Below are 27,274 nucleotides of genomic sequence, written 5' to 3'. Positions count from 1 at the left end.
CAGAAGGAAAAAAAAAAACGGCAAACTGGACTTCATCAAAATTAAAATCTAATGTGCAAAGGATACTATCAAGGGAGTGAGGCAGGGTCTGGCTGGCTCAGAGAAGTGTTCAACTCTCTATCTTGGCATTGTAACTTGAAGCCCCACATTTGGTATAAAGATTACTTAAAAAAGAGAGATAGAGAGAGAGTGTGTGAAGAAACAACCCACAAAATGGGAGAAAACACTTGCAAATCATCTATCTGGTAAGGGTCTAGTGTATAGAATATATAAAGAACTCTGAACAGGGGCGTCTGGGTGCCTCAGTGGGTTAAGCCTCTGCCTGCAGCTCAGGTCATGATTTCAAGGTCCTGAGATCAAGCCCCACAGCCGGATCTCTGATCAGTGGGAGCCTACTTCCCCCTCTCTCCCTGCCTGCCTCTCTGCCTACTTATGGTCTCTCTGTCAAATGAATAAATAAAATCTTAAAAAAAGAAAAAACACAAAAAATCTCTGAACAATTAAAAACAAATCCAATTCAAAAACATACAGACATTTCTCCAAAGAAGATACACAAATGGCCAATAAACACATGAAAAGATGTCCGATATTTGTCATCAGGTAAATGCAAATCAAAACCACAATGAGCTACTACCTCATACCCATTAGGATGACTATAATTAATTTTAAAAGAGAAAAAAAAAGTGTTCTCAAGGACATGGAGAAACTGGAACCCTTATACATTACTGACAGAAACATAAAATGGTGCAGTGATGTGGTAACAGACAGTCTCTCAAAAAGTTAAATACAGCATTACCATATGACCCAGCAATCTACTGCTAGGTACATAAGCTAAGAGATGTGAAAACAGTCACACAAAAACTTACACACAAATGTTAAAAGCAGCACTATTCACAACAGTCAACAAACAGAATCAACCCAAATGTCCATCAACAGATGAATGAACAAAATGTGATATATCCATACAATGAAATACTATTCACTCATAAAAAGGAATGAAGTTCCGATTCATGTCACAAGGTGGATGACCAGTGAAAATACTATGCTGAATGAGAGAAGCCAGATAAAAAAGGCCACAGAGAATCAAAAATTATTCCATTTCTATGAAATGCCCAGAACAGGCAAATCCATGGAGACAGAAAGTAGATTAGTGGTTGCTAGGGGCCCTGAAGGGCACAAAGGTGGAGGAGTGGGACATGACTGCTAATGGGTACAGGCTTCTTTTGGGGATGAAAACATTCTGGAATTTGACAGAAATGATGATCATATGACATGGTGAATGTATTAAACGCCAACTTTGAAATGGCTAAACTAGTGAATTTTAGGTTCTGTGAATCAATCATTCAGTTCTTACAGCGACGAACTCACAACAAACCCACCACACAAGTGGGAACTAAGAATTGCCTCCAACCAAAGGAGCCAATGCCTGAAAGCATGGCCACGTGGGCAAAGATCAATTTAGCAATGGGGAGCTAAGGCAGAAAGAGGGCAAGGCCTCAGACAATTGGGGTCACACAAACCACCATCAGCAGAACACGATTTAAGTCAGATTCATTATAGGGTCCCCACTGCCTAAAACCAAAACAACACACACTACGGTTTTATATTAATACACTACTGGGAATGTGCCACCTGCCTCAGTCACACGGGTATTTTACTTGTTCATCTAAATACCTGCTTAGTTTCTCTCTTTCTTTTTTTAAGCTACAATGTTGTGGGGTTTTTTCTTTTAAGATTTTATTTATTTGACAGAGAGAGACAAACCAAGAGAGGAAACACAAACAGGGGGAGTTGGAGAGGGAGAAGCAGACTCCCCGCTGAGCAGGGAGCCTGATGGGGGCTTGATCCCAGGACCCTGGCATCATGACCTGATCTGAAGGCAGATGCTTAACAACTGAGCCACCCAGGCACCCCAACCTGCTTAGTTTCTACCAGGAACAAAGGGCTGACTGGACCCCATGACAGGCCTCCTCCTAGGAAACTCTGGGAAGATACACAAGGAGGCAGGTGGACACCAGGTCAAGAGACACAGAGTGAGGTCCCTTCCACGAAGAGTTACAGTGATAATCCCTAAATCACACATACGATCAAACCATCTATTTTATCCACTCCTCACTGGCTATGGCTACTATGGACACATGACACCAGTGAGGTGCGTATGGTCTCTAATCAAAAATATATTAAGTTGGGGGCGCCTGGGTGGCTCAGGTCATGATCTCGGGGTCCTGGGATCGAGCCCCGCATCGGGCTCTCTGCTCAGCAGGAAACCTGCTTCCCCCTCTCTCTCTGCCTACTTGTGGTCTCTACCTCTCTGTCAAATAAATAAATAAAATCTTAAATTTATATATATATATAAAAATAATGTTGGGCACCTGGGTGGCTCAGTTGGTTAGGCGACTGCCTTCAGCTCAGGTCATGATCCTGGAGTCCCAGGATTGAGTCCCACATCAGGCTCCCAGCTCCACGGGGAGTCTGCTTCTCCCTCTGACCTTCGCCTCGTTCAGGCTCTCTCTCACTCTCTCTCTCTCAAATAAAATGTTAAAAAAAAAACCCAAACATACATTATGTGAGAAAACAAAGTATGGGATATCAGAGTCGAAGTATTAAAGTGAAGAAGCACATGCAGTGGTAAAATGAGCTCCAAGTACTGGAGAGGGAGGCTAGAGGCTCAGGGAAAGGAAGGTGCCATCAGCATCACTGTGCATAAGGTAAAAATCAGAATGCCTGGTTCGCCTCAGTTTCCTCCCCTGTGAAATGGGAACAATACCCACTTTATAACTATTGCTCTTTAAAGGCTCTGTGAGGGGCGCCTGGGTGGCTCAGTGGGTTGAGCCGCTGCCTTCGGCTCAGGTCATGGTCTCGGAGTCCTGGGATCGAGCCCCGCATCGGGCTCTCTGCTCAGCAGGGAGCCTGCTTCCTCCTCTCTCTCTGCCTGCCTCTCTGCCTGCTTGTGATCTATCAAATAAATAAATAAAATCTTTAAAAAATAAATAAATAAAGGCTCTGTGAAAGGTAGTTGTGAGTATTATTATTACAGAAAGTAAAGATGCTGTAATCGGAAGCTGTTCCACCTGAGAGGCCACCAGCCACAGCCCCTCATACCAATTCTAGAATCTGAAGGTTTTCTGTTTGAATTTTAAACTAACCACAAGTGGCCACCACCCTCACTTTTGTAAGCAGCTGTCTCCCCTGCCCTGGGTGACAGATGTCATAAAGTTCCCTGAGGGAATACCTGGGTTAAGCCCATTTTTTCAAATCCTAGATTATGGAAAACTGCAAATATACCCACAGAAGTAGCAAGAAGAGCATGACTCACAGTGCACATCCACCACTCAGCCTGCACGTCTTCCACACTCGGCCTTCCCCCACTAGCTCCTGGGAAGCAAATTCAGCATTCATTTTATGAATAAACTGGTCAGTATTTATCTCTACAGCACAAACAAACCACAATTCCATGAGCTGACCTCCAACAATTTAACAAGCATTTTTTTTTTTAAGATTTTATTTCTTTCTTTGACAGAGATCACAAGTAGGCAGAGGCAGGCAGAGAGAGAGGGAAGCATGCTCTCTGCTGAGCAGAGAGGCCAATGTGGGGCTCGATCCCAGGACCCTGAGATCATAACCTGAGCCTAAGGCAGAGGCTTAACCCACTGAGCCACCCAGGCGCCCCCGCAACAAGCATTTCTTAATCTTTGTCAGCCACACATGGTTGAAATCTATAGGTGCCCCTCCAACCTTTCCTTTCAACCATACATTTATTTATCCTGTTTCCCACAGTCAAGTTGGCATCCCTGTAACTATAACACAACATGCCCCTGATTTACTGTAAACTAGATTTTGAGGCCCAACCAAGCACACACCATTATAGAAGGACACACATTCTCTTCAATGGCAGGCAGCTATAGAGGATCACTGTCTGGATTCAACATTTCATTAGGTATCTGAAAACTTTTAAGCTTTTAATTCCATCATTTCATTTTAATTAGCTAGAATATGTTAATAGCTGCACTGTCCGCTAGCTGCATGTGGTTAAAGACTAAAACTAAATGAAAATTTGACTTCTTCAAACTATTCCAGGTGCCACATTGGACAGTGAGGGTACAGAGAGTTCTAGGAAGTTCTGCAGGGCAGCACTGAACCTGTGAGGGAAGCTTGCTCTGACCATTTTGTTCCTTGAGAGTTCAGTCCATAGAAAAGTGAAAGAATAAATACTAGTTTCTATTTACCAGTTTTAAAAATGAATCAGTTCAATAGAACCTTCCAAAGAGGACCAGAGAATTTCTTCCTTTCCTGTGGAGCACCAATAATATAAATGAACCTGTGGATTTTTAACACATCTGATGTTCCAACTTGGGAATCCGTTTTTATTCATACTCCTCTGTCCCACCCTTCGCAGTCTTACACAATGAGGACATTCCCAATGCAGATTTAGAATTAAAATGTTGTAACTTAAGTGCTTTCATTTTATACTTGTATTTTTCTTAGTGCTGAAAATTCTGATTCTTAAAGACATTAACTGCTTGTTTTCTCCTGCAATATAATTGTCCCCACTATCCACAGTTTCAGTTACCTGCGGTCAGTCACAGTCCAGGAGCAGATGATCCCCTGGCAGACCAACAGAAGTCAATAGTAGCCTAATGCTATGCTGCAACACCTACGTCATTCAGCTCACTCCATCTCATCACACAGGCATTTTATCATCTCACATCATCACAAGAAGGGTGAGTACAGTACTAAGATATTTTGAGAGAGAGACCACATTCACACAACTTTTATTTTAGTATAGCTCTAACAGTTCTATTATAATTAGTTATTGTCGTTAATCTCTTACTGTTTCTAACTTTTAAACTAAACTTTTTAAGTATATATGCATAGGAAAAATCACAGTATATATAGGGTTTGATAGTATCTGCGTTTTCAGGCATCCCATGATGGTCCTGGAAAGTGTTCTTATAGGGGAAGGGGCACTACAGTATGTAACAATAAGACTACTGGTATAATTAACCTAAAACCAAAAATAATTCCTAAAAACAGTTAATGATTTTTTAAAAAAAGAAGTTTTTGCCCTTATGGTTTATCACATTACAACATTTACAGTCTAACTACTATGTTTAAAACTCTAGCAAAGGAAATTCTCTCAGATGTTAAGTCACCAACCTCAGTCACAACTGACATATACTTAGATTCCTATTCACTTCCTTTTGCTTCTGGTTTTTAGGGGTTGCTTCTCTCCCTTGCCCCAAACAACATCTGCCATACTTTTGTTTATAATTATGTAAAACACCCATCTGGTGCTACACCGAAAAAGAAAGCCAGAGACATCTCCTGGTAACCCTGTCTCTTCTCAGCCTTCCTCCCAGAAATGACCATGTTGTTCATTTATGGTTTAGATTTCCTGTATTTAGAAATAAAATATAGGGGCACCTGGGTGGCTCAGTGGGTTAAAGCCTCTGCCTTTGGTTCAGGTCATGATCTCAGAGTCCTGGGATCGAGCCCCGCATCGGGCTCTCTGCTCAGCAGGCAGTCTACTTCCTCCTCTCTCTCTGCCTGCCTCTCTGCCTACTTGTGACCTCTGTCTGTCCAATAAATAAATAAAATCTTTTTAAAAAATTAAAAAATTAAAAAAAATATATAAGCAAACATAAACACATAGAGCCATGCATGTCTCTCCACCTTCCCTTGGGCAGGTAAGTGCACTACATCTCTTTATCCTCCACCTTGTTTTTTCCACTTCTTATTTCATCCTAGAAATCCTGTCACCATGACATGAGGACATGCTTCCTTCCTTCAGGGGCTTGACACCACCTCACCAGAAGCTCTACCCCTAACCGGCTCCAGTCCCAACTGACATTCATCTAAGTCATTTCCAGCTTTGCTACTTCAGAATGTTGTAAGGAACATCCTTGTCACAATTCTTATTTTTGACAGTGTATCTCTGTGATACATTTCTAGAAGTGGAATTTCTGGAGCAAAGGGTAAGCCAATCACTCTCTGAGGAGTTGTGAACCTCTAAAAGCAACATATGGCAGTGCCTGATTTCCACCAACAGACTGGTATCCACCTCTGGGGACAAAAGGTCAGAAATGTTGTTTTGGGGAAGCTCCAATGAGAATTATTCTTAGTATCAGAAAGACCTGAGCATCTTTCTATACCCTGGTTAGAGACCTCCACATTCACTTTCTCTGTGAACTGTATTTCTGTAAGTCACACCCATTTTTAATCCTTAACACCCAACATAAGGCTAGTCATTCAGCACACTAGCAGTGTGTACTTGAACAAACACGGCTCCTGACAAGAAAAATTCAAGAGGCAGATGCCACATCCATTAGCCCAAGCTGGCAGTCTGACCCAAGGTGTACACACCTCCACTGTGTACACGGTGGGGCACTGTGTGGGGGCTATGTGAGTACCTCAAGGGCTCATTGGGAACCTACCTTCCTCCTGCCCTGCTCCTCTTCTGTGCCCACTGAGTCCTGGATGGCAGGAACAGGGAGATACTAGTTGACCACAGGCCATGGTACAATTAAAAGTGGGTATGGGTTAACCAGAGAAAACCCAAATTGCTGAGGTGACTTATACCCCACAACAAAAAGTACAAGCTGACATATTTACAGATCTTAAAAAATAATTATTCAAGGGTGTTTTTGCCTCTTTGGCATTAACCATCATATGCCATAACTGTTCACAGACTGTCCCTTTCCTATCAAGCCCCTTCATGTACTGGGTGGGGAGAGGCAAGGCCAGAAAGAACACTTAGGATGACTTCCAGGGTTTAAACCCCCAAACTGTCTGCTTCTAATGCTATGGTTGTATCTTCCCTGCTGGCCCTGTGACAGGAAAAGAGGGGCTTGCTTTTATTCATTCATTCATTCATTCACTCATTCATTCATTCGTTCATTCAGCAAGTACTTACTACTTCTGAGTTAACAAAGAACCAGGCAAATGGCGGAGCACCCATCCTAGAACCTCAGAGAATGCTAAGCTAGCCCACTGCCTTCAGACAATGACCTGAGCTGCAAGACAAGGGGAGTCCCTAACCCCACTGGGCTGGGGTTCAAGTGAGACCTTTTTCAGATGTGAAGTTCCTTGATTTTTAAATGCTAATGTCTAAAGATAGCCTATCAACAGCCAAGTGCCAGGCCCACCCCCTGTGGATGTCCCACTATGCCACCAGGACCAGGTATCAAGCATCGTCAACACTGATGATCCAAACCTCATCTAGCTCTAGGAAACCAGCACAGACTTGAGGTTACTTCTTGTCTCCAGAACTCTGAGGACCTCAGGCAGGGCTGGGCTATGTAAAATGGTACAGCTGCCACAACAGTCTGGAAGGTCCTCAAAATGTTCAACAGTTACCATTCTGACCCAGCAACTCCACTCCTAGGTATATACCCAAAGGAATCAAAAACACATCCCCACATACTGTGTACACAAATGTTCATAGCAGCACTATTCAGAACTGCTAAAAGGTGGAAACACCCAAATTTATCCCAGGTGAATGAGTACATGGTCCATCCATGTGATGGTACTCAGCCATAAAAGTGTATGAAGCACTGAAACATGCTACAATGTGGATGAACCTCAAAAACTACGCTGAGAAGCCAGACACACAAGGTTATATATTGGGTAACTCTGCTGATATGTCCAGGACAGGCAAATGCGTAGAGACAGAAAGCAGATTAGTGGGAGAGGGAGTTTAAGGAGTGACAGCTAATGAGGATGGAATTTCTTTTTGGGGTGGTAAGTGCTCTGGAACTAGACAGAGGTGAAGGTTGCACAACACTATTAAATAAACAAAAACAAACAAAAAAATCATCGAATCATATACTATAAATGAGTGAAATGTATGGTAGACAATTTAGATCTTGATTGTTAAAAAAATTTTTTTTAAAGCTGGGCTCCTTGCTCAGCGGGGAGTCTGCTTCTCCCTCTGCCCCTCTCCCCAACTCATGGTTGAGGCTCACTCTCCCAAATAAATAAATAAATAAATAAAATCTTCAAAAAAATTTTTTTTAAAGCACTGGTAAAGCTTATTTGTTGGAAGAACATTCTGGAACTGTTTTCCCACTAACAGGATAACTTGACTATGCTCATGTGTTTTTTTTTGCTACATGCAAATAAGAGCCAAAACCTCACAAAATTAATCCCAACTATTGTCAAGAAGCAGGCAAATCCAGGCAGCTGGTTCTCACTCCATGCAGCTATGGTGCTGTTAGAGTGGCATGCAGCCCTCACCAAGTCACCTGCTGGCTGGCATGGAAAAGAAGCAGCTGACCAACCCAGGAGGTCTCCAACCTGCCTTACAGTTCTAACTCTGAGCTCTTAAGTTCTTCTCCAGATTGACAGTCCTCAGCCAAAACATGGCAGGGCAAACCCTGCTGATAACAAGACAAAAATCCCACCCAGGTGTCAAGATCAGTCCTGCTAGGTTCTGACAGTCCTTGAGTTGAGAGCCCTAAGCAAGGGGTCAGGCTGCCTCAGTTTCCTCACAGGCATGAGTTGGAGGTCAGGGCAACCAGCTCCAACCACCAGTGCCAGGCCCTGTGCCACAGACAGTGGTCAGGGAAAAATTCTTCTCATTTTGGTCAGTGTTGAGAAATCACAAAAATGGCCAGAGGGCAAAAGGCCACCTGGCCAGGATTATATTTTACTCCTGACACTCCCTGGAAGGTTTATTCCAGTTAGGCCTGGGCTTTTCAAGTGAGTGAACCCCGAGACAGGAAGGGAAAAGAAACGGCCTCCCTGGAAGCAAGGGCAGGGCCTCAGTGATCCCATGGTGACAATCCAATACACAATCCTGGAGGGACTTGCTTCCCTCCATTTCCTCTAGAAGTGGCTGAAAGCTTCTGAAGCAGTGCTCAGTTTCCAAATGTCTAAGAAGCTGGGCAAGTCATTCCACAGATACCAGATCCCAAACACTCACCTGGCTTCTGTGCATGGGATGCTAGTCCTACCAGCTGGCCATGGCAGCAGCTACGTCAAAAGGCAACTTGTGTCAACGTGCTGACCAACCTATAAAGTAAAAGGGAGAAAAAGAAACACTGAATTTCCAAGGAAATCTTCTGGAATATATGGATGATTTTCAGTCATCTCCCACCCAAATTTATACAGCAAAATTTTAGATTTCAACCACAGCTGTGCCTGTGCTACTTTCCACAGGGGGACAGGCTGAGGAAATAAATTTCTATCCCTCTCTGACCTATGACCCAATACAGTGTTAACCAATAAACCCTAGCGTCCCAGACACTGACTTCAGCAATATGGTCAGAGATATGAGGTGGTAATAAGCAGCCACATCCTGACATACCGAATATATAGCAAATGGTTCAACATTCTGGTTAAAACAGTAATAACATTAATAGCAGAAACAGTAATATCTAGAATTTAATAGGTGCTCAGTAGCGAGTTCCAGTTACTATGCTAAAACTCCCTACACCTCTTTGAATCCCAAGGACAATTTTGGGTTACACAATCATCCCCATTTTACAGACAAGGGATATGATGGGTCTAATATTCAGGAATTTGCCCAGAGTCACCCAGATCTCCCTCTACAGACATGACCTTTTTGCTCCCCAGTCCACGCTCCCTCGAAAAGATGGCAGAGAAACCACCCACCATTCCAGGCAGCTGTAGGATTTGCCCTCAAGAAGCTGAGGGTCATGTGCCTGGAGCCTGGCGGACTTTAGCTCCATAGGGCAACTCGAAGTTTTACTCTGATGATCATTTCCACAGGGATTACAAAACCGCCCAGAGAGGAACCAACTGCCTGTTTTACAGACAGGAAAATTAAGGATCAAGAATGTTCAGAACTCTCCCAAGGTCACAGAGACAGTGTGGCCCTAGGACTTCCCCCTCCTTTGTGACATCAGATATGCAGGGCTCCACCCACAGAGGCTAAACCTAGAGAACTAGCCAAACCAAACTCCTAGGCAGTGCTGTCAGTTGTAGCCTGGCGAATACTGTCAGTATCACCTCTGCTGTCATTCTTTGTGCTCACATGACTACCAGGAGCTTGGCTCTGATATGAAACCTTTATTTTTAAACTGGGTTCACAGCAATTCACAGTTCATGGATAGCGAGAAACACTCCCACAGGAGAACTTGCAAAAAAAAAAAAAAAAAGCAAACATCAGTGAACTCTATGGAAAGACCTTTGGGCACCAAGGAGCACATGGCATCCTCCTCAGTGAGGCCCAGGACCAGCCGTAGCCACCATCTGGGCTAGTTTTGGGGAGCAGGGCACTTTCTGCCACTCTTTTTTAGCCCCATTCAGGCCAGAAAACACAGTGGATACCATTAACCCTGGTTCTTTCATATCACCTGAGCCATGGCCTCACTCTGCAATGGAGATGGAAAGCCCAGCAGCAGAGGCTTTCCGAACACCTACCTCTTAGGAACAAGGTCAATACAAGTCAGCAGTATTTCCACAGATTTTTAAAAATCCATTTACAACAGCATAAATATTAAATACTTAAATCTTTAAAAAAATTACTTATCCTTATTTATTTTCGACAGAGAGCTTGAGTGTGTGCACATGGGGAAGGGCAGAGGGAAGGAGAGAGAGAATCCTCAAGCAGACTCCCCACTGAGCTTGGAGCCCAACAACGGGTTCCATCCCAGGACCCTGAGATCATAACCCAAGTCGAAATCAAGAGTCGGATGCTTAACCGACTGAGCCACCCAGGTGCCCCAGGATAAATTTAATTTTTATTTTGTGTTTTTGTTTTTTAAGATTTTATTCATTTATTTGATAGAGATCACAAGTAGGAGAGATGCAGGCAGAGAGAGAGAGGCGGAAGCAGGCTCCCTGCCAAAGCAGAGAGCCCGATGTGGGACTCGATCCCAGGACCCCGGGATCATGACCTGAGCTTAAAGCAGAGGCCTCAACCCACTGAGCCACCCAGGCGCCCCTCTTTTTATGTTTTAAACAAAATCCCAGATACTTTATCATTTTAACAATCACTTCTTCAACCAGCATCCCAAATTGAAAATGACCTTTGAAAACATAACTACCATATAATAATCCCTAAATGTCAGCAAATGTCCAGTTCATATTTAGCTTCACACAATTTCTCAGAAATGTTTGTATGGTCTATTCGAACAGTAGCTGTTACAGTGTTTGTATTACACCTGCTCCCTCAGCCTTGATCACTCTCACCCCCCAGATGGCAGACCCTTCCATGTCCATGCCCCGTTTCTCTCCCCGTCAAGTCACTGCTCAAAATGTCTCCTTTGCAGAGGCCCACACTGCTCTTTCTCTCTCACACAGGCCCAGCCTCTCTGCATACTCCATATTATGCAGCTACTATCTAAGGACTTTCTCACCCAGTAAGAACAGAAATGCCACACGAAAAGGGGTGTTTTGTCTGCCTGATGCGTGATTTTATTTAAAGCACCTAGAACAGGGTCAGACACACACCGGTGCTTGATAAATATTTATGAAATGAACAGGCGGGGATGATTTAACATTGAAGGAAAAGGAACCTATATGAGGATCCCAGAGCATTAGTCCCCCCATACAAATAGTGTGAAATTCACAAAGGAGCAGAAACCAGGCAGAGATCACTTAGCACCATCAGAACTAGGACCATTTCTCTAAAATAAACTGTAGTTGCTTTTTACTGATACATCATCTGGACTGTTTTGCCATCCACCCGCATTGGCTGGGTTTAGAGAGCTTTTACTGTTTTTATTTCCAACCCATACATCTAAAACAGTATCAAGTAACCCTTAAGTACACAATTACCAACTCATTAAGAGACTCTTCCACTCCCTTGATAAATCGTTATGTTTTGGCTTTGACCCCCAACACCAGGGTCTAAATGCACACCATGTGCACCATGGTGCACACACGCACCACCCCAACTCTGAAACCCACCCAAACACAATGATTGCCCAGTTTAGGGGGGCAATCACCCTCGGTAAGAAGGTAGCCATAGTAATTTACATGAAATCAAGTCACTGCACTTTGGGGAACAGAAGTCCTTTGTTGCCATTTCATCCTCTCTAGCTCAGGCAAGAGGCTGGCTCCCTTTAAACTTGAGGGGAGGAACACTGGCCAAAAACCAACGGCTGTGTGGGGAACTCCAGTTCTGCAGACACACTCCAGTTGCAGCATCCATGGCCAGCGCAGAGATGGATCTCTGGGGCCACAGTCACCTAAACAGCCTGGGCTCTCCAAGGCACCCCCAAAGGGCCTCATCTGAGGCCTGGCCCTAAAGAAACTAACTGCACACCTCTGGTCTCCTCTACCACCATCTGCACTCACCAAACATTCGTGCTATCTAAAAATTCTTCAAATGTGTCTGTAACCAAGTATTTATCACCCTGTTTCTAATCTAGTTCTGGAAAATAACATGAGGCCAAAAAACTCTAAGATGAAACCCAACAATACCCTTCACCTCTTCCATCTGTAAGTCCACAAAGTCTACTTGCTCCATGAAAACCGAGTGCCCCTGAAGAAAAGGGTTACCTAGACCATCTCTGGCAAAGGTCTTAGTCAAGGAGGGGATTCCCCGGTGAGCCTTATCAGAAAGGCAAGAACTGAGGCAGGGCAACCATAAAACATCACAAGGAAGCCCAGAGGTCATATTGCCCTATGCGCTGGCTGCCTAGGGAATGATTAACCTGGGCCAACAATTCGATTTCTAATCCAGGGTCGGCAAACCTGCCTGAGTGGTCCTGGTGAAGGGTATTCCTGAAACAAAGCCACACCCACTCAAATACGCAATGTTCACAGCTGCTTCCACCTATAAGACAGAACTGAGTTATAGCAACAGAGACAGTACAGCCCCAGAAGCTGAAAACATGGGACTACCTGATCCTTGAAAGCAGAAGGAAACTGCAGCCCTGACAGGCTGTGCTGAGTGAGTATCAAAGGGACAGAGGTGACCCAGACACACCACAACAAAAAGTCAGGGCACAGGCACACCAAGGAGATGCTCCAGCTCTGAGTTGGCCCCAGGGCACAAAGCAGTACCTGCTCTCTCCAAAGCATGGAGCCTCATTAACCCTCTGTCCCCACGGAGTAGGGGAGAGCATGACTTGGCATACTAGAGAAGCAAAGAACCAGCCCCATGAGAGCCAAGGAGCCAACAGTGAGGCCAGCTACACAAGCCCATCCTTGGCAACCAGAACTGGCCTGTCTCTACTGTCAAACCTAGGAGGCATCCACTGGGTAACCAGCCAGTATGTGCCCTCCAGGCCCCTGATCTGTCCCTGCCTATCTTCCCTTAGCCATGATCACCATGCCCTCACTGAGGAATAGATCATCCACTCTCCACATCATGCCAGTGCAGCATTCCTAAAGGCCCTCAAAACCCCCCAATGCTTGTTAACATCTTACGCCGACCTTTGAGGGCCTGCCTGCTTTGGGCCCATGTGACCCTATGAAGTCATCTGACATGCATGTATATATGTATATACACACACAACATTCCTGGCTCACACTGATCTTGTCTCAATTCTTCATACTGCCACATCTTGCCTCCACCACTGGGCTTTTGCACACAGTGTTCCTATAACTGGGAAAGCCCTTCCCTCTGCCCACTCATCCTTCAGACTCAAGCACCTGTTACTTAAGCATGCTCTCCCTAAGCAGTCCCTCCCCATTCCCCCTTCTATTACTGAGGACTACAGGCTCAACACTTAGCACAGCTGATCTTGACATTTGACATCCAGCATCCCATTAGGCTCTCTTCCCCAAACACTATGGAGAAAAAGCTCTTGTTCATCTCTTTATCCAATGCCTAATGAAGCAAGAGTAGGAAATGGCATCCTCCATGAGTTATAAATACCCAACCACTATGTTTCCACCATGGACCTGAGGCAAAAACACAGCAATATAAATATAAACCCTACCCTTAATTAGAACAGCAAGTCAACTTGCCAGGAAGAAGTAACACTGAGATAGTCAAGGCCACAGCGCCACCACAACCCCTGGGGGAAGCTCTCCCCACCCTCCTTTATACTGTGTTTGGAGAAAGGCAGAGAGCTTCATGAATCACTGGGAGGTTCCAGAGACCTCTATAGCCTTGCATCTGGAAAGGCTTTCTGTCACTGCTAAGAAGCATGACCTACCCCCCCACTTCGGCACCCACACCCTGTACTCCCCTCCTCCTTTCCTATTCTAGCCTAAAACACTCAGTACAATCTTTCCAACAGATCCCTTCCCTCTCCAAGGCTTGGCTCCACCATATCCCTTTTTCCTGGGCATTCCAGGAATCCCTCCCTTTCATACCACCAAACCTGAATGTTCTAGTGCTCCCTCCTAATGAATCATAACTAGTTGCAGGAGCCCACCTGAGCCCTTGGGCAGACCCTCAAGTCTTAAGATCATCCGAAGGACCAAGACCATCCAAAGGACCAAGTTACAAGCCCTGGCACCAGGCAGGCTCTCAGAACCAACAAGCTTTATGCTAAGTAGTCTCATTAATGTTGTTCCTCGAAATATTTCAACTCCTATCTAGAGTTTCCACCTTGCCCCCCAGCAGTTGCCCTGGCAAGTCCACACAGAAGTTCAAAACTTCAGACAAACCCCTATATTTAAAATGCTCATTAATCAAATGTCCACATCTATCTAGACATGTCTGAGACTTTGGGAAGGGTCTGAAGTGTTAGCGTTTAGCACTGAGGATGCTTGGTATGTTACATTAGTAAAGGACATCTCAAAGAAAATGACACGAGAACAAAAGAGATAACATCTCTGTTAATAATGAGAAACTAAGAACTGGTGTTTACCATTTTGTGTACATGCACCAACATACACTACTATTAAGGAAATTCGCTGACAAACAGCCATAGGAAACAAGGAATACCCTCAATCTCCAAGCCAAGCACTGGAGCAGCAAAGACCTCAATCTGTTTCTGGACACTGCTCTCCTAAGTCCCCTGAAGACTCTAAGAGTGCCATGTCACCCCACACAGCTGGAGAAAGTGCATCAAAGCCCCACCCCTGTGGGGACCAAAAAACACCCACGGAATCCCTGTGCTCCAACATTCCCAAAATGATGTTACAATGAGCCTTCTAGAATCACACATATCCACATCCTTTTTTTTTTAAACCTCATAGTATCCAGCACAAGCTAAGCCATCAAAATGTGAGTGCCTTTGCTCTTTTCTCCCTAAACTAACTCTTGGGAGGATAAAATGCATGTTCATAAGGATGCAAGACATTTCTGACTTCAAAAAAATTCCATTTTTTCTCCCACTGTACTAAGATATAAGTAACATCAAACTGACCATTTAGCTAGTAAGTCTACAGCTCAATGGTGTTAAGTCCATTCACATTGTTGCGCAACCATCACCACCAGCACCATCTGTTTCCAGAACTTTGTCACCTTGCAAAACTGAATCTCTGTCCCCGATTAAACACTAACTCCCCCTTACCCCCACCCCAGCCCCTAGCACCCGCCATTCCACTTTTCTAGCTCTGTGAATTTGACTACTCTAGGGACCTCATAAGTGGAATCATACAATATTTGTCCTTTTGTGTCTGGCTTATTTCCCTCAGCACGACATCTCTTAAGGTAAAACCACATACATCATTTTAACCCTTTGAGGCCAAACTGTGTACAGAGCAAAGCCCATAGGCCTTGTGTTTCTACAGCCAAATGTATGACTCTAGAACCCTGCTTCCCAGACAAGCCATGTCTCTGACATCCTCTACTCTCCAAATAAACTACACAAAATGGCACTGGAAAAACGTAGAATGGTAAAATGAGAGCAGCAGTAAACATTACGCCTCAGATGGACTTTAAGTATGCTTATCTCACCCCAGCTCTGACCTCCCAAAGCACCCCATCTCCCTGGGTTATACCTCTTTCCAGCTCTATCTCACATCCAAGAACCAAGGGAATCAAGCAATGCCTGGTGGGTGAATGTAAAAATGACTAGCTTGTCTTAGACATAAACATTTCCTAAAATGGAAGCCAGAGATAACACAGCCCAATCCAAAACTATTCCCTGGAGCATCTGGGTTAGATGTGGAAACTTAACACATGCCCACCAGGGGTACAAGCCTGAGCTCCTGACACAACCAACTCTACACAAGGGAGACCCACACAACTAGCCCAAACAGTGTACCTGCCAATCAGCATCAGTGAAAAGGAAAACACTATAACCCACCCGCTCAAATTTTAAGAAACCAAGCCCAACTATCTTGGGAGGCAAAGCCAGGCCCAGGGGATTCACCACACTAGCTGAGTCCCTGGATGATGCTGCCTAGAAAAAGAGTAACATCAAGTGACCCCAATATGAAGCACCCAACTCACATAGAGGGAGGACATTTCATTGCCCATCATTTCAGATAGGAATGCCCAGAGCGCCCCTATCTCCTGGTCAACTGCTCCAGTATAGATTAAAAGAGAAGCAAAAATGATTGTCTGGGGTTCTCAGACTAGGGAAAGGCAAGCAGGCAGTCAGTCTCCTTTGCAAAACACCTATGTCCCTGTGTGGCCTGTGATAGTAAAACATACAAAGAATACTCCTCAGATGCCTAAAGAGTGGTCCTGAGTCTCCAGGACCAGTCAAAACAGGAAAATCTGGGAGTGAGGATCACAAAAAGTCCCACCTGCAGAAGACATCGCCTCCATCTCTAGGGCAGCCAACAGAAAATCTAATGGCAGCCAGCCTCATTCCCAAGAACATATCATCCAGGCTGCCTCCACATCTTGCAGGATCTCAATCACCTCTATTAGCTTTATAGTTGGCTGCCAGGTCATGTTTATTTTCATGTCAAGAAAGAAAACCTCCAGCCGTTCTATTCTTACGGCAAGTTTTCTTGAGTTTACTTTTAAAGAAGCAACACCTTGCTTATCATAAAGGCAACCTCCTGGAAAGGTGAGACTCCTTCTTTCACCAGTGGACGGTTATCATCCACTACCACTGAGGCATTGTGGGCCCTAACCAGAGGCACCATGTGCCTCCACAACCAGGTCTGGGTGACCTGGAGCCTGCATGTACCATGCAAGCAGGAGCAAAGCTACCAGTTGAGCACCTTCTCCAAGCTGTGAAGACAGCCCCTAAATCAGCAACCCACTCACTCTCATCTGATGACAACACAGGCACCAACCCCAATCTACATATTCATGAGCAGGACAAAGACCAGTAAATTACACCAAGTCTCTCTGAGGAGCAGCATAAAGGCCATGGGCTGAGCTTACTTCCCCACAAGCCACAAGTCCTGGAGAATAACAGCTACACTGGTATACCTGAAACTAATGTAATATTATGCATCAACTATACTCAAATTTAGAAAGAGAGGGGGAGCAGATAGACTGCCACCATCTGGTAATCTTCTACAAGGACTGCCCAAGTGTTAAAGAACCGTATCTTACTTTTCAGCATATTTTTCTTTGGAAGGAGAAGCTTTTGTTATTCAAGAGCACCCAGAGGGAGCAGCATTCTAAAGACGGCCCTACAGTATACATACAAATGAAGACCTGGGCCTAGAAGAAAAGAACTTCACAGTCCTGAAATCTAAACAAAGTCTACCCACAGTAGTTCACATAACTTATCTTTGAAATGTCCAAGACAAGACAGTACTATTTGGGTCAGTCAGCAGTTGGTGGGATGGCAGAAATCTCACCAAAGAAATATAAATGGGAGAGAATCTCCAGTTTTCACCTCTAATGCACCTCACCTCTTTTCTCTGTCTTCTCACTGCCAACGAAATTACCCACCAGCCATCCTACTACAGCTGGATGGACATGGAGCCTCAGGTGACCTCTGCCACCTTGATCCCTGATAAGGGTACTATCTTCCAAGCTGGCAGTGGGAGACCAAGAAGCAGGGACACAGGTCTATTTAAGCTGGTAGTTTCCCCAAACACTAAAGGTCTGACTAAATCCAAATCCAAAGGGGCTAGTGAGTACCCAGGCAGGTAGCAGGGTCAGTGTTGTCCAACCACAAACCTTCCAGATACCCCCAAGCTAAGTTTCAGGCAGGAAGGTGGAACTTGGTAGAATTTTAGAAATCCAGTCTGACAGCTGGTCTTCAAATACAAAACCACCTACAACCATCTGACCAACCAAGCTTCCCTAAGTGGCAGAATTCATTTCTTTGACCATCAAGGCCCAGGTCAAATAGTCAATAACCATCAGGTAACTTTTTTTTGTTTTTTTAAAGGTTTTTAAGTAATCTCTGCACTCAACGTGGAGCTCAAACTCACAATCCCAAGATCAAAAGTCACACACACTCTACTGACTGAGCCAGGCAGGCACCCCCAACTGGTAACTTCTCAGAAGTAGCTGAACTGTTCACCAACCACACTATGGCACTGATGGCCCTGATTAAAGCCACATGGCCAGCCCAGGAGTCCCGAGGCCTTGCAGCAAAGTGCAGGACAATGAACTGGTTCCTGGCCCCAGATGCTTCATCACTGCTGTAAACTCTGACGATGTACCACAGCAATCACAAAAATCGCAGGACTAAAATGCTGCAAATGGAGAAGGAAAAAACTGTAACGATGGCAACATCTATCAGTAAATACACTACATACATACATACATACTTACACTACATACACCAATTAAGAACAAATTGAGAAATGATGTAAACAGATGCCACACCTTCCTGACAGTGTATCCAACAATAAAAGTTATGATCAGAGGATGTCAGGAACAGAGGGGCTCCCCAGGGAGGGTATTCACAGAACCATCAACTGTCAGGGGCGTCTGGGTGGATCAGTGGGTTAAGCCTATGCCTTCAGCTCAGGTCATGGTCTCAAGGTCCTGGGATCGAGCCCCACATGGGGCTCTCTGCTCAGCAGGGAGCCTGCTTCCCTTCCTCTCTCTCTCTCTGCCTGCCTCTCTGCTTACTTGTGATCTCGCTTTCTCAAATAAATAAAATCTTTAAAAAAAAAAAAAAGAAAGAAAGAAAGAACCATCAACTGTCTTCACCATCCCCAGGGTACCCTACAGGGTAAACTGAAGCCAAGGTGTAGGTGAGGGTGAGCCACACCTGGCTTCTCTCAGCCATCAGAGCTCACCAGTGCCCTCATGGACACTTACCCTCACAGAAGGGTCAAGAGGAGGGGGAAGAGGAGGGACCGGGTGGACACAGGGCCCTGCTTGCTAGTTCTGCTGACCAGCATGTTGGTCTAACTGCTACCTGACTAACACAGCCCATGAACTATCATCTAAGAAGCAGGAAGAAAACTGCACTGAAGATGAGATGCCTGGAGAACCCTGCTCCAAGAGAAGCAAAGCAGACAAGGCCAAACTGCCCCCACAGAAGTTTTACGAAGAAAACTGCCCCCCTTCTGGGGGGCGATGGCAAGACCAGAGTCTCATAATTTGCTTGCTGCTTCTGCCTCTAGTCAAAATTCTCCTTGCTGGTAAGAGGTTTTAGTATTAAAACTCTGAGGTGTTACAAGATGCAATGCAAATGTCAAACGAACCTCTGCCTTAATAGAAGAAAGAATACAGAAATAAAAAATAAAAAGCATAAAACTGCAAGGGCCATACAGACTCAGACCATGCCCTTAATGGGACTTCATCTGTACCTGAGACTAACCCCAGAGTAAGCTGGAGACACAATCGGCACGTGCACACACAAGACCAATATATTCAGGTCACCACACAGGCACACATAGGGCTAACACACTTTGTCCTCCAGGCAAAGGCAGAGTTCTAAGCCTTTAAAACTTGTGAAAACACAGAGCACACATCCCAGAGAAACACTGTCCTACATGGGCCAGGTCCAAACTTCCTCACTCTAGTGTCTCTGAACCCCAGTCTTGCCAAATCCAACCCCAAGCAATTTCAGTGGGAAGTTGCCCAGGGTCCCAGGCCATCTGCCCTCTCTTTAAGGGAGGTTGCAAGGCCAGCACAGGTGTAGAGGGGCAGAGCCATGAGGGTGGTGGCGTTCACTCACCTAAACCTTTACTGAGCCAGCCTCACAGGAGGCCCTCCTGCCTCCTCCAAGGCCCACCCCACTGCCCTGCTCTGCCTCCAGCCGCCTCACACAGACCTAGGTCCTATCTAACCATCCAGCATCAAAATGCAGCCCAAGACCCAGGCCCTGCAGATCTGTCCCCAAGACCACAGTGACACCACTGCCAAGGCAAGGGCTCTACTGTTCCCATGTTCCAAGCCCCTTCCTGGGTGCTCAAGCATCAGTGGGGCAAGAAGGTGAGGGCCTGACTCTTCACTGAGAAAGCGACTATTAGGCACACAGTTTCAAACTTCTACAGGAAAGCCCACTGATGACAACTTCTGGGACACTGAAAGAATCATCTTTAACATGTTGACAAGAGGGACACCTGGGTGGCTGAGTTGGTTGGACGACTGCCTTCAGCTCAGGTCATGATCCTGGAGCTCCAGGATCGAGTCCTGCATCGGGCTCCCGGCTCCGCGGGGAGTCTGCTTCTCTGTCTGACCTTCTCCTCACTCATGCTCTCTCTCACTGTCTCTCAAATAAATAAATAAAATCTTAAAAAAAAAAAAAACAAAAAACAAAAACCATGTTGACAAGATATTTTGTTACTAAACAAGGAAAAGAAAAGCGTAACAGTGGCTAAGAATTATTGAATTCTTTATTTGATATCAGGCAGGGTGCCAGCACTTTACATGTCTGATTTCATTTAATCCTTATGACCACAGAACAAGGAAGGTACTGCCAATGCTACCCACTTCACAAGGGATACGGCCAGGGGGTACTTCACATGGGGGAACTTCCAGGGTTACCACATTTCACAGAGGGTATTGCCATTATTACTCCTCCTTCACATGAGGTACTATCATTGATGTGGGTACTACCCACACTTCACACAGGGTGGCACTGATGCCCAGATTTGACAGGTAAGAAAACGGAGACTGACAGAAGTCAAATGGGGATCCAAACCCAAGCCAGCTATCTCCCAGGCCCAGGCTCAAATCTGAACTACTGTACCATCAGGGACAGTCTGACTTCGAAACCATCCTGAGGCTGGATCCTTCCCAAGGTTCTGGGAAATTTTCCTAGAGCAAAGATCAGCACACCCGCAATTCCTCTTCTAAGAGCACATTAACTTAACCCTTTGCTGAATTGCTAGAAACCTCATGGAGGAGTGAGCCTCAACTGCACAAGCTGTATCCTGTGGACCATGTAGCAAATTCAATGACTCCCTTTCTTTAAAAGGCACAAAACCCCTAAGAGGTGTTGAAGATCATATATCTGAGCCCTTACCTGCCAAGGTACAAGCCAAAGGGCTTAAAGGACATAATCGACTGCCATCCTAGATCACAAACCAGAATGAATTTTCATCTTCACTCCTAATAAGATGTACACATCCGCCAACCACTCTCTAGTGCATCACAGGAGCAAACCAGGATCCCTCAGCAAGGAGCATGTATGCAGATTTCTCTCCTTTTTTTCTGTAAGAACAGCACAGGGCTCACAAGTGTGAGGCAGTAAACAGAGCAGATACAAACCAGTAGGAAGATTGATCTCCTGGCCACTGACACAGCAGAGAGGTCAGCAAAGGACACAGGGCTCAGGGACAGCCCAGGCCCTACAAGGAGGGCTTCCCGGGGTGGGCAGGGGCCAGGACACATGCCAGCCCTCCCAGCTCTGTATAAGGCGCACCAAGCTGCTACCCTCACTTAATTGGCTTGATTCCTCACTCCCATCCTCCCCTCAAAATCAGGACTCTGACAGCGTATATTGTACATCACCAACCAGGTGCTACTCTGGAACCCAAGTCATTTCTTTCCAAATGCCAAATCCCCGAGGCCCCTTTCCTTCCTGCAACTACATGCCCTCCCCTCCTCTCAATGCTAGTGCTGTCACTCTATGGGATGCCCACCTGTCTTCTCCCCTGGACTCTGCCAAAGAGCCATGATTTGAAAACATTTCAGCAATGCATGAAAAAAGGAAACTTTCTCAAACCAGGAAGGAGCAGCTGTTGAAATAATTCATGTGTATGTTTCAGAAAAGTGCCTTAATTGCTCTGGGTCTCTCTGGAAAAATGTCCAAAACTTCAAGTTGGAAAATCCTCAGAATCTGGAAAATGCAGGTTACCAACCAGCTCTTGGGTCACTGGAATCACATCAAGCCTCTTCCTGATTCCTCTAATTGCTACAATTCCTCAGGCTATGGGCTGTGTCCGTCTAGGATCCATCCATTTGCCATTACTTCACTTCTGGGAACATAGCAAAACTTTTCCTACATGTACTAGTATGTGATGGTCCCTTTCACCTGTTTTTTTGCGCTTTCTTCTAACACAAAGCACAATTAGTTTGGGAGGAAGAAACATAAGAACAGATCAAGTTCTGCACCTTCCCCAACCCCACCCCACAACAGAGGTGGCCACAATCTGGCAAATTCACAAACATACCTCTTGCATTCAAAAGGGTTCGAGAAGTCACAGAGGGCCTTCATACCTCAATTCACTGAATCCTCCCTCCCAGACAGGTAAAACAAAGAGGAGTCATCCAGCACCAAAGGCCAGACTGTCTCACCAACACCCACTTTTGCCCAGGCAGTAGACACTACCTTGAACCACTTTCTCCAGGACCCAGTTCACCTCACCTTTGCTCAAATTTAGAACCCCTGAAAGCAAAGACCCACAATCTCGGAGACTGTGTCACCTTCCAGTCCTTACCCTGCTGCTACCTCTTAGACATGCTCATACCCACTCTTCCTCTCTCAGGGCACCCTATCATACTATCTCCCTTATGTGGCCGTAAGACCCTTGAGGACAGGAAAAGACCATCAGCAGACCACAAGGGTATAACATAGGCTGAACAGGGAAGGGACCCCAATTTTTTTTAAGATTTCATGTATTTATTTTTGAGAGAGAGAGAGAGAAAGAGAGAGAACAAGTGGGGGGTAGAGAAGGAGGGGCAGAGAGAGAAGCAGACTCCCCATTGAGCAGGGAGCCTGATGTGGGACTGGATCCCAGGATCCCAGGACCATGACCCAAGCCAAATGCAGATGCCTAACCGACTGAGCCACCCAGGCGCCCTGGGACCCCAGTTTTTGAAGGACAGATGACTCGTTCTCAGCCCCTCGTATCATGTTAAGCCCTACCCAATCTCCTTACACAGTGTCTCCGGCACCTGTTCTCTGCTTTTTATTCCCCATCAGGCAAATTCAAGGCCATGTTAGCTCACACCTGCCTTTTATCAATGTCTCTTTTTCCTGACTGGCTTCCCTGCTCAATTCAAGTGCATACTCTCTCTCCTCACAAATCTCTGAGAGCTCTCCATGCTTTTCAGATGAAGTATAAACAATCTTCCATTTAAAGTCATCAACAGGGGCGCCTAGGTGGCTCAGTGGGTTAAAGCCTCTGCCTTCAGCTCAGGTCATGATCCCAGGGTCCTGGGATCGAGCCCCGCATTGGGCTCTCCGCTCAGCGGGGAGCCTGCTTCCCTTCCTCTCTCTCTGCCTGCCTCTCTGCCTACTTGTGATCTCTGTCAAATAAATAAATAAAATCTTTAAAAGAAAAAAAAAGGGATGCCTGGGTGGCTCAGTGGGTTGAGCCGCTGCCTTCGGCTCAGGTCATGATCTCAGAGTCCTGGGATCGAGCCCCGCATCGGGCTCTCTGCTCGGCAGGGAGCCTGCTTCCTCCTCTCTCTCTGCCTGCCTCTCTGCCTGCTTGTGATCTCTCTGTCAAATAAATAAATAAATAAAATCTTTAAAAAAAAAGAAAAGAAAAAAAAAGTCATCAACAATAACTGGAACAACCTGCATTTTTTTTTTTTTTTTTAAACCTTATTTCCCACTATGACCTTCCATAAACGCTGAGGTCTGGGAAGGTTATCTGCCCCAACTCCATCCATCCAGGATGCTCCAGTGCAAGGAAACACTCCTTGTAAATGGTCTAGTCCAACATTACCAACCTTTTCCACAAGAGCTATAGACCTCTTGGGACCAAGAAAACAGTCCCCTCTCAGAGGAGTGTTCTGGAGAGTGGAAGGAGATCAGAAGTCCCATCCTGTTCATAACAAGATGGCATATAACAAAAATCACACTTGTACAGAGTACTGGAGTATAATAAGGGCGACTCACAACCTGGGGCTAGGACCACCTGGCCGCAAAGACATCTCTGCAACATTGTCACCCATCCCAACCAGCCAGCTAAAGAAGCTCAGAGCCAGCAACACGTCTCCTCTGTTCATTCCACCATGTGGTGGTGAGGAGTCTACACAGCATTTACTCCATCAGAGCAGCTTAGCTCTTAAATGTCAATGGTTAACTTAAAAAAAAAAAAAAAAAAAAAAGCCAAAAGTCGTTCAGAGACTCAGAAGTCTGTTCAAACAGATTAAAGTTACCTTAATTTTTCTAAGCAATTTAAGTCTCCTTTTTCCCTTATGCCACAAACCATGGCAACAGAGTGGACAAGCTCTCCCACCATCTTAACCTTCACAGAAGATGGGGACACATCTGAAATGCTCACCCAATGCTAAGCCCGTTCTCTGACCTCGTTCATTGCCTATTGTGGCAGGTTCACTTGATTGTCTCTCTAGAAAGAAGAACCCTATTCCATACTCCCTGAGGGGATCAGTGGGTACCTACCGGCACTAGGAGTAGAAAAGGCCTGTCAAATAGTGACTCACCAATGGGCCTCCTAGAATCCCTCATGGCCCCCACCCCCAACCTTCTCTTTTCCAAACAAAACATGTTTAATCCCTCTAAGCGGTTCTGTGATAAAGTTTAAAGACCACTCCAGCACCAGATTGTGCTGTTCTAGAACCATCCAGCACCCTTAGGTGGGTGTTAAGCCGTCCCCACCCCATCCCAGACTAGCATAGCCAATCACTGAAGCCTAGTTCAGCAACTGACATTTAGCCCATTCCACCTTATTTCCATGGTTGCTTGTTTTGATCTTGAAATGGTGACCTACATGTCACCTGAAGGACTGAAAGTAAGTGCCATTACTTTTTTTTTTTTTAAAGGGAAAAGGAGTTTTATGCTCTTAAAATTGAAAGCCATCACCCACTCAATTCCAAAAGAGGAAACACTGCTAGTTTTGTTTTTGTTTTTTTTTTTCTAAGGCAGCCCTGAGATTCCAGAAGCAGCCTTGAGTTCTTCCTCCCTATGTCCTGTCCTATCCTTGTACTACGGACACCATGATGTCAGGACTCAAAAAAGATGAGGCTCCTTCACTAATCCTGATGGCATCATGTGATGTGTGGAATTCTTTAATTACTATATTAGACACCTGAAACTAATATAACACCATACTGTTAACTGAATTAAAATAAACAAACAAAAAAAAGAGGAGGCCATGAGGAAGGAAACCTGCCAATGGACCTCGTAATTAGGAAGGAGGAACCTAGAACAAAACAGAACTGACCAAACCAGTGGATGGAACTAGAGGGTATTACGCTAAGTGAAATAAGTCACTCAGAGAAAGATAAATATCATATGATTTCACCCATATGTGAAATCTAAGAAACAAAACTGATGAACATAAAGGAAGGGAAGGAAAAATAAAATAAGAAACAGAGGGGAGACAAACCATAAAAGACTCTTAACTATAGGAAACAAACTGAAGGTTGCTGGAGGGGTGGGGGGTGGCGGGATGGGTAACTAGGTGATGACATTGAGGAGTGCACGTGATGGAATGAGCACTATACATTACACATAACTAATGAATCTCTAAATTCTACCTCCGAAACAAGTAATATACTGTATGTTAATTAAATTGAATTTAAGTGAGAAATTTAAAAATTAGTTAGATAGATAAATAACTAGCCGACCCAACCATAAAGAAATAAGGATACGGGGTGCCTGGCCGGCTCAGTTAGTAGAGCATGCAACTCTTGATCTCAGGGCTGTAAATTCAAGCCCCACACTGGATACAGATATTACTCAAAAGTAAAATCTTTAGGGGCGCTGGGTGGCTCAGCCTCTGCCTTCAGCTCAGGTCATGGTCCTGGGGTCCTGGAATCAAGCCCCGCATCAGGCTCTCTGCTCAGCGGGAAGCCTGCTTCCCTTCCTCTCTCTCTCTGCTTGCCTCTCTCCCTACTTGTGATTTCTGTCTAATAATAAATAAAATCTTAAAAAAAAAAAAAAGGTAAAGTCTTTAAAAGAAACAAGTAAATAAGGATGACAGAGATCAGGCCAAGGAAGCTCCAGGAGAGAACAGAGAGCTATGTTCTCTTTCCTTCTACAAATTAAACCAGGGGCAGGCCACTCTTCCTGTCAGGCCTCAGTCTGTAACACCAAGGGCTGCCCCACTCATCTTTTTTTTTTTTTAACTTTATTTTTTTTTTAAAGATTATTTATTTATTTGACAGACAGAGATCACAAGCAGGCAGAGGCAGGCAGAGAGAGAGAGGGAGAAGCAGGCTCCCCGCTGAGCAGAGAGCCCGATATGGGGCTCGATCCCAGGGCCCTGGGACCACGACCACAGCCAAAGGCAGAGGCTTAACCCTCTGAGCCACCCAGGTGCCCCTACCCCACTCATCTTTAAGTCTGTGTTACGTTCAGTAAAACGGCACACAGAAGCAAAGTAGTCCCAGGTGAATCCTAAACTTGTCTGGGGCCCAAGGATCAAACATAGTTACATTTCTAATACTCTGTCTGATAAACTGACTACAAGGATTCAATTTCATTTCCATCCAAACTGGATATATTAATATCTTTGCCCAAGAAAACTTCAAAAGCAGACCAGGCAACTCCTACTACTGACACCGGAGGTTCCACCTCCTCCCTCGCTTTCACCAGGGACAAAAGCCTCAACAAGAGAAATTTCAAAGTTTGGGAAGCAGAAGGAAGAGACAGATAACCCACATACAAACTGCTAAGAAGGTCTAATCAAACCTGGAAATCTCCAAGGTTCCAGTGCACGTAAGAGAATCCCAGGGAAGGTGGGGATTCAGAATTCTCTGAAAAAAAAAACCACTGCCATTGAAGGGGTGGGTTCAAACCCTTTTACATGCAGAGAAGTAACACATGAGACAACAAAAAATGAAGTTCAGGGACACCTAGGTGGCTCAGCCAGTTAAACATCTGCTTCTGCTCAGGTCACGATCCCAGAGTCCTGGGATAGAGCCTGAAGCCCCTTATCACACTGGTCTCTCTGCTCAGCAGGGAGCCTGCATCTCCCCACCCCCCCCATCTACCACTCTGTTTGTGTGCTCTGTCAATAAAATCTTTTAAAAAATGTTTTATGAGGGGCACCTGGGTGGCTCAGTGGGCTAAAGCCTCTGCCTTCGGCTCAGGTCGTGATCCCAGGGTCTTGGGATCAAGCCCCACATCAGGCTCTCTGCTCAGTGGGGAGCCTGCTTCCTCCTCTCTCTGCCTGCCTCTCTGCCTGCTTGTGATCTCTGTCAAATAAATAA

The 27,274-nt window shown here is 45.3% G+C and overlaps 1 protein-coding gene across 5 annotated transcripts in view; it reads right to left on the bottom strand.

The window, feature by feature from the left end:
* GATAD2A (GATA zinc finger domain containing 2A) overlaps positions 1-27,274 on the bottom strand; it is a 103,106-nt gene that overhangs the window by 53,235 nt on the left and 22,597 nt on the right. For 4 of the 5 annotated variants that reach the window (XM_032867773.1, XM_032867778.1, XM_032867780.1 and 1 more), the window contains exon 2: positions 8,924-9,012. In XM_032867773.1, the coding sequence (XP_032723664.1) occupies positions 8,924-8,938 (15 nt within the window). In that variant the 5' untranslated portion in view covers positions 8,939-9,012. Of the gene's footprint in view, positions 1-8,923; positions 9,013-27,274 lie in introns of those variants that run through there. The other variant, XM_032867776.1, reaches the window with a different exon arrangement.

This window comes from Lontra canadensis, unplaced genomic scaffold, assembly GCF_010015895.1.
Source record: "Lontra canadensis isolate GAN:19392208 unplaced genomic scaffold, GSC_riverotter_1.0 scaffold35, whole genome shotgun sequence".
Taxonomy (NCBI): Eukaryota; Metazoa; Chordata; class Mammalia; order Carnivora; family Mustelidae; genus Lontra; species Lontra canadensis.
This window is presented reverse-complemented; position numbering and strand designations above follow the sequence as displayed.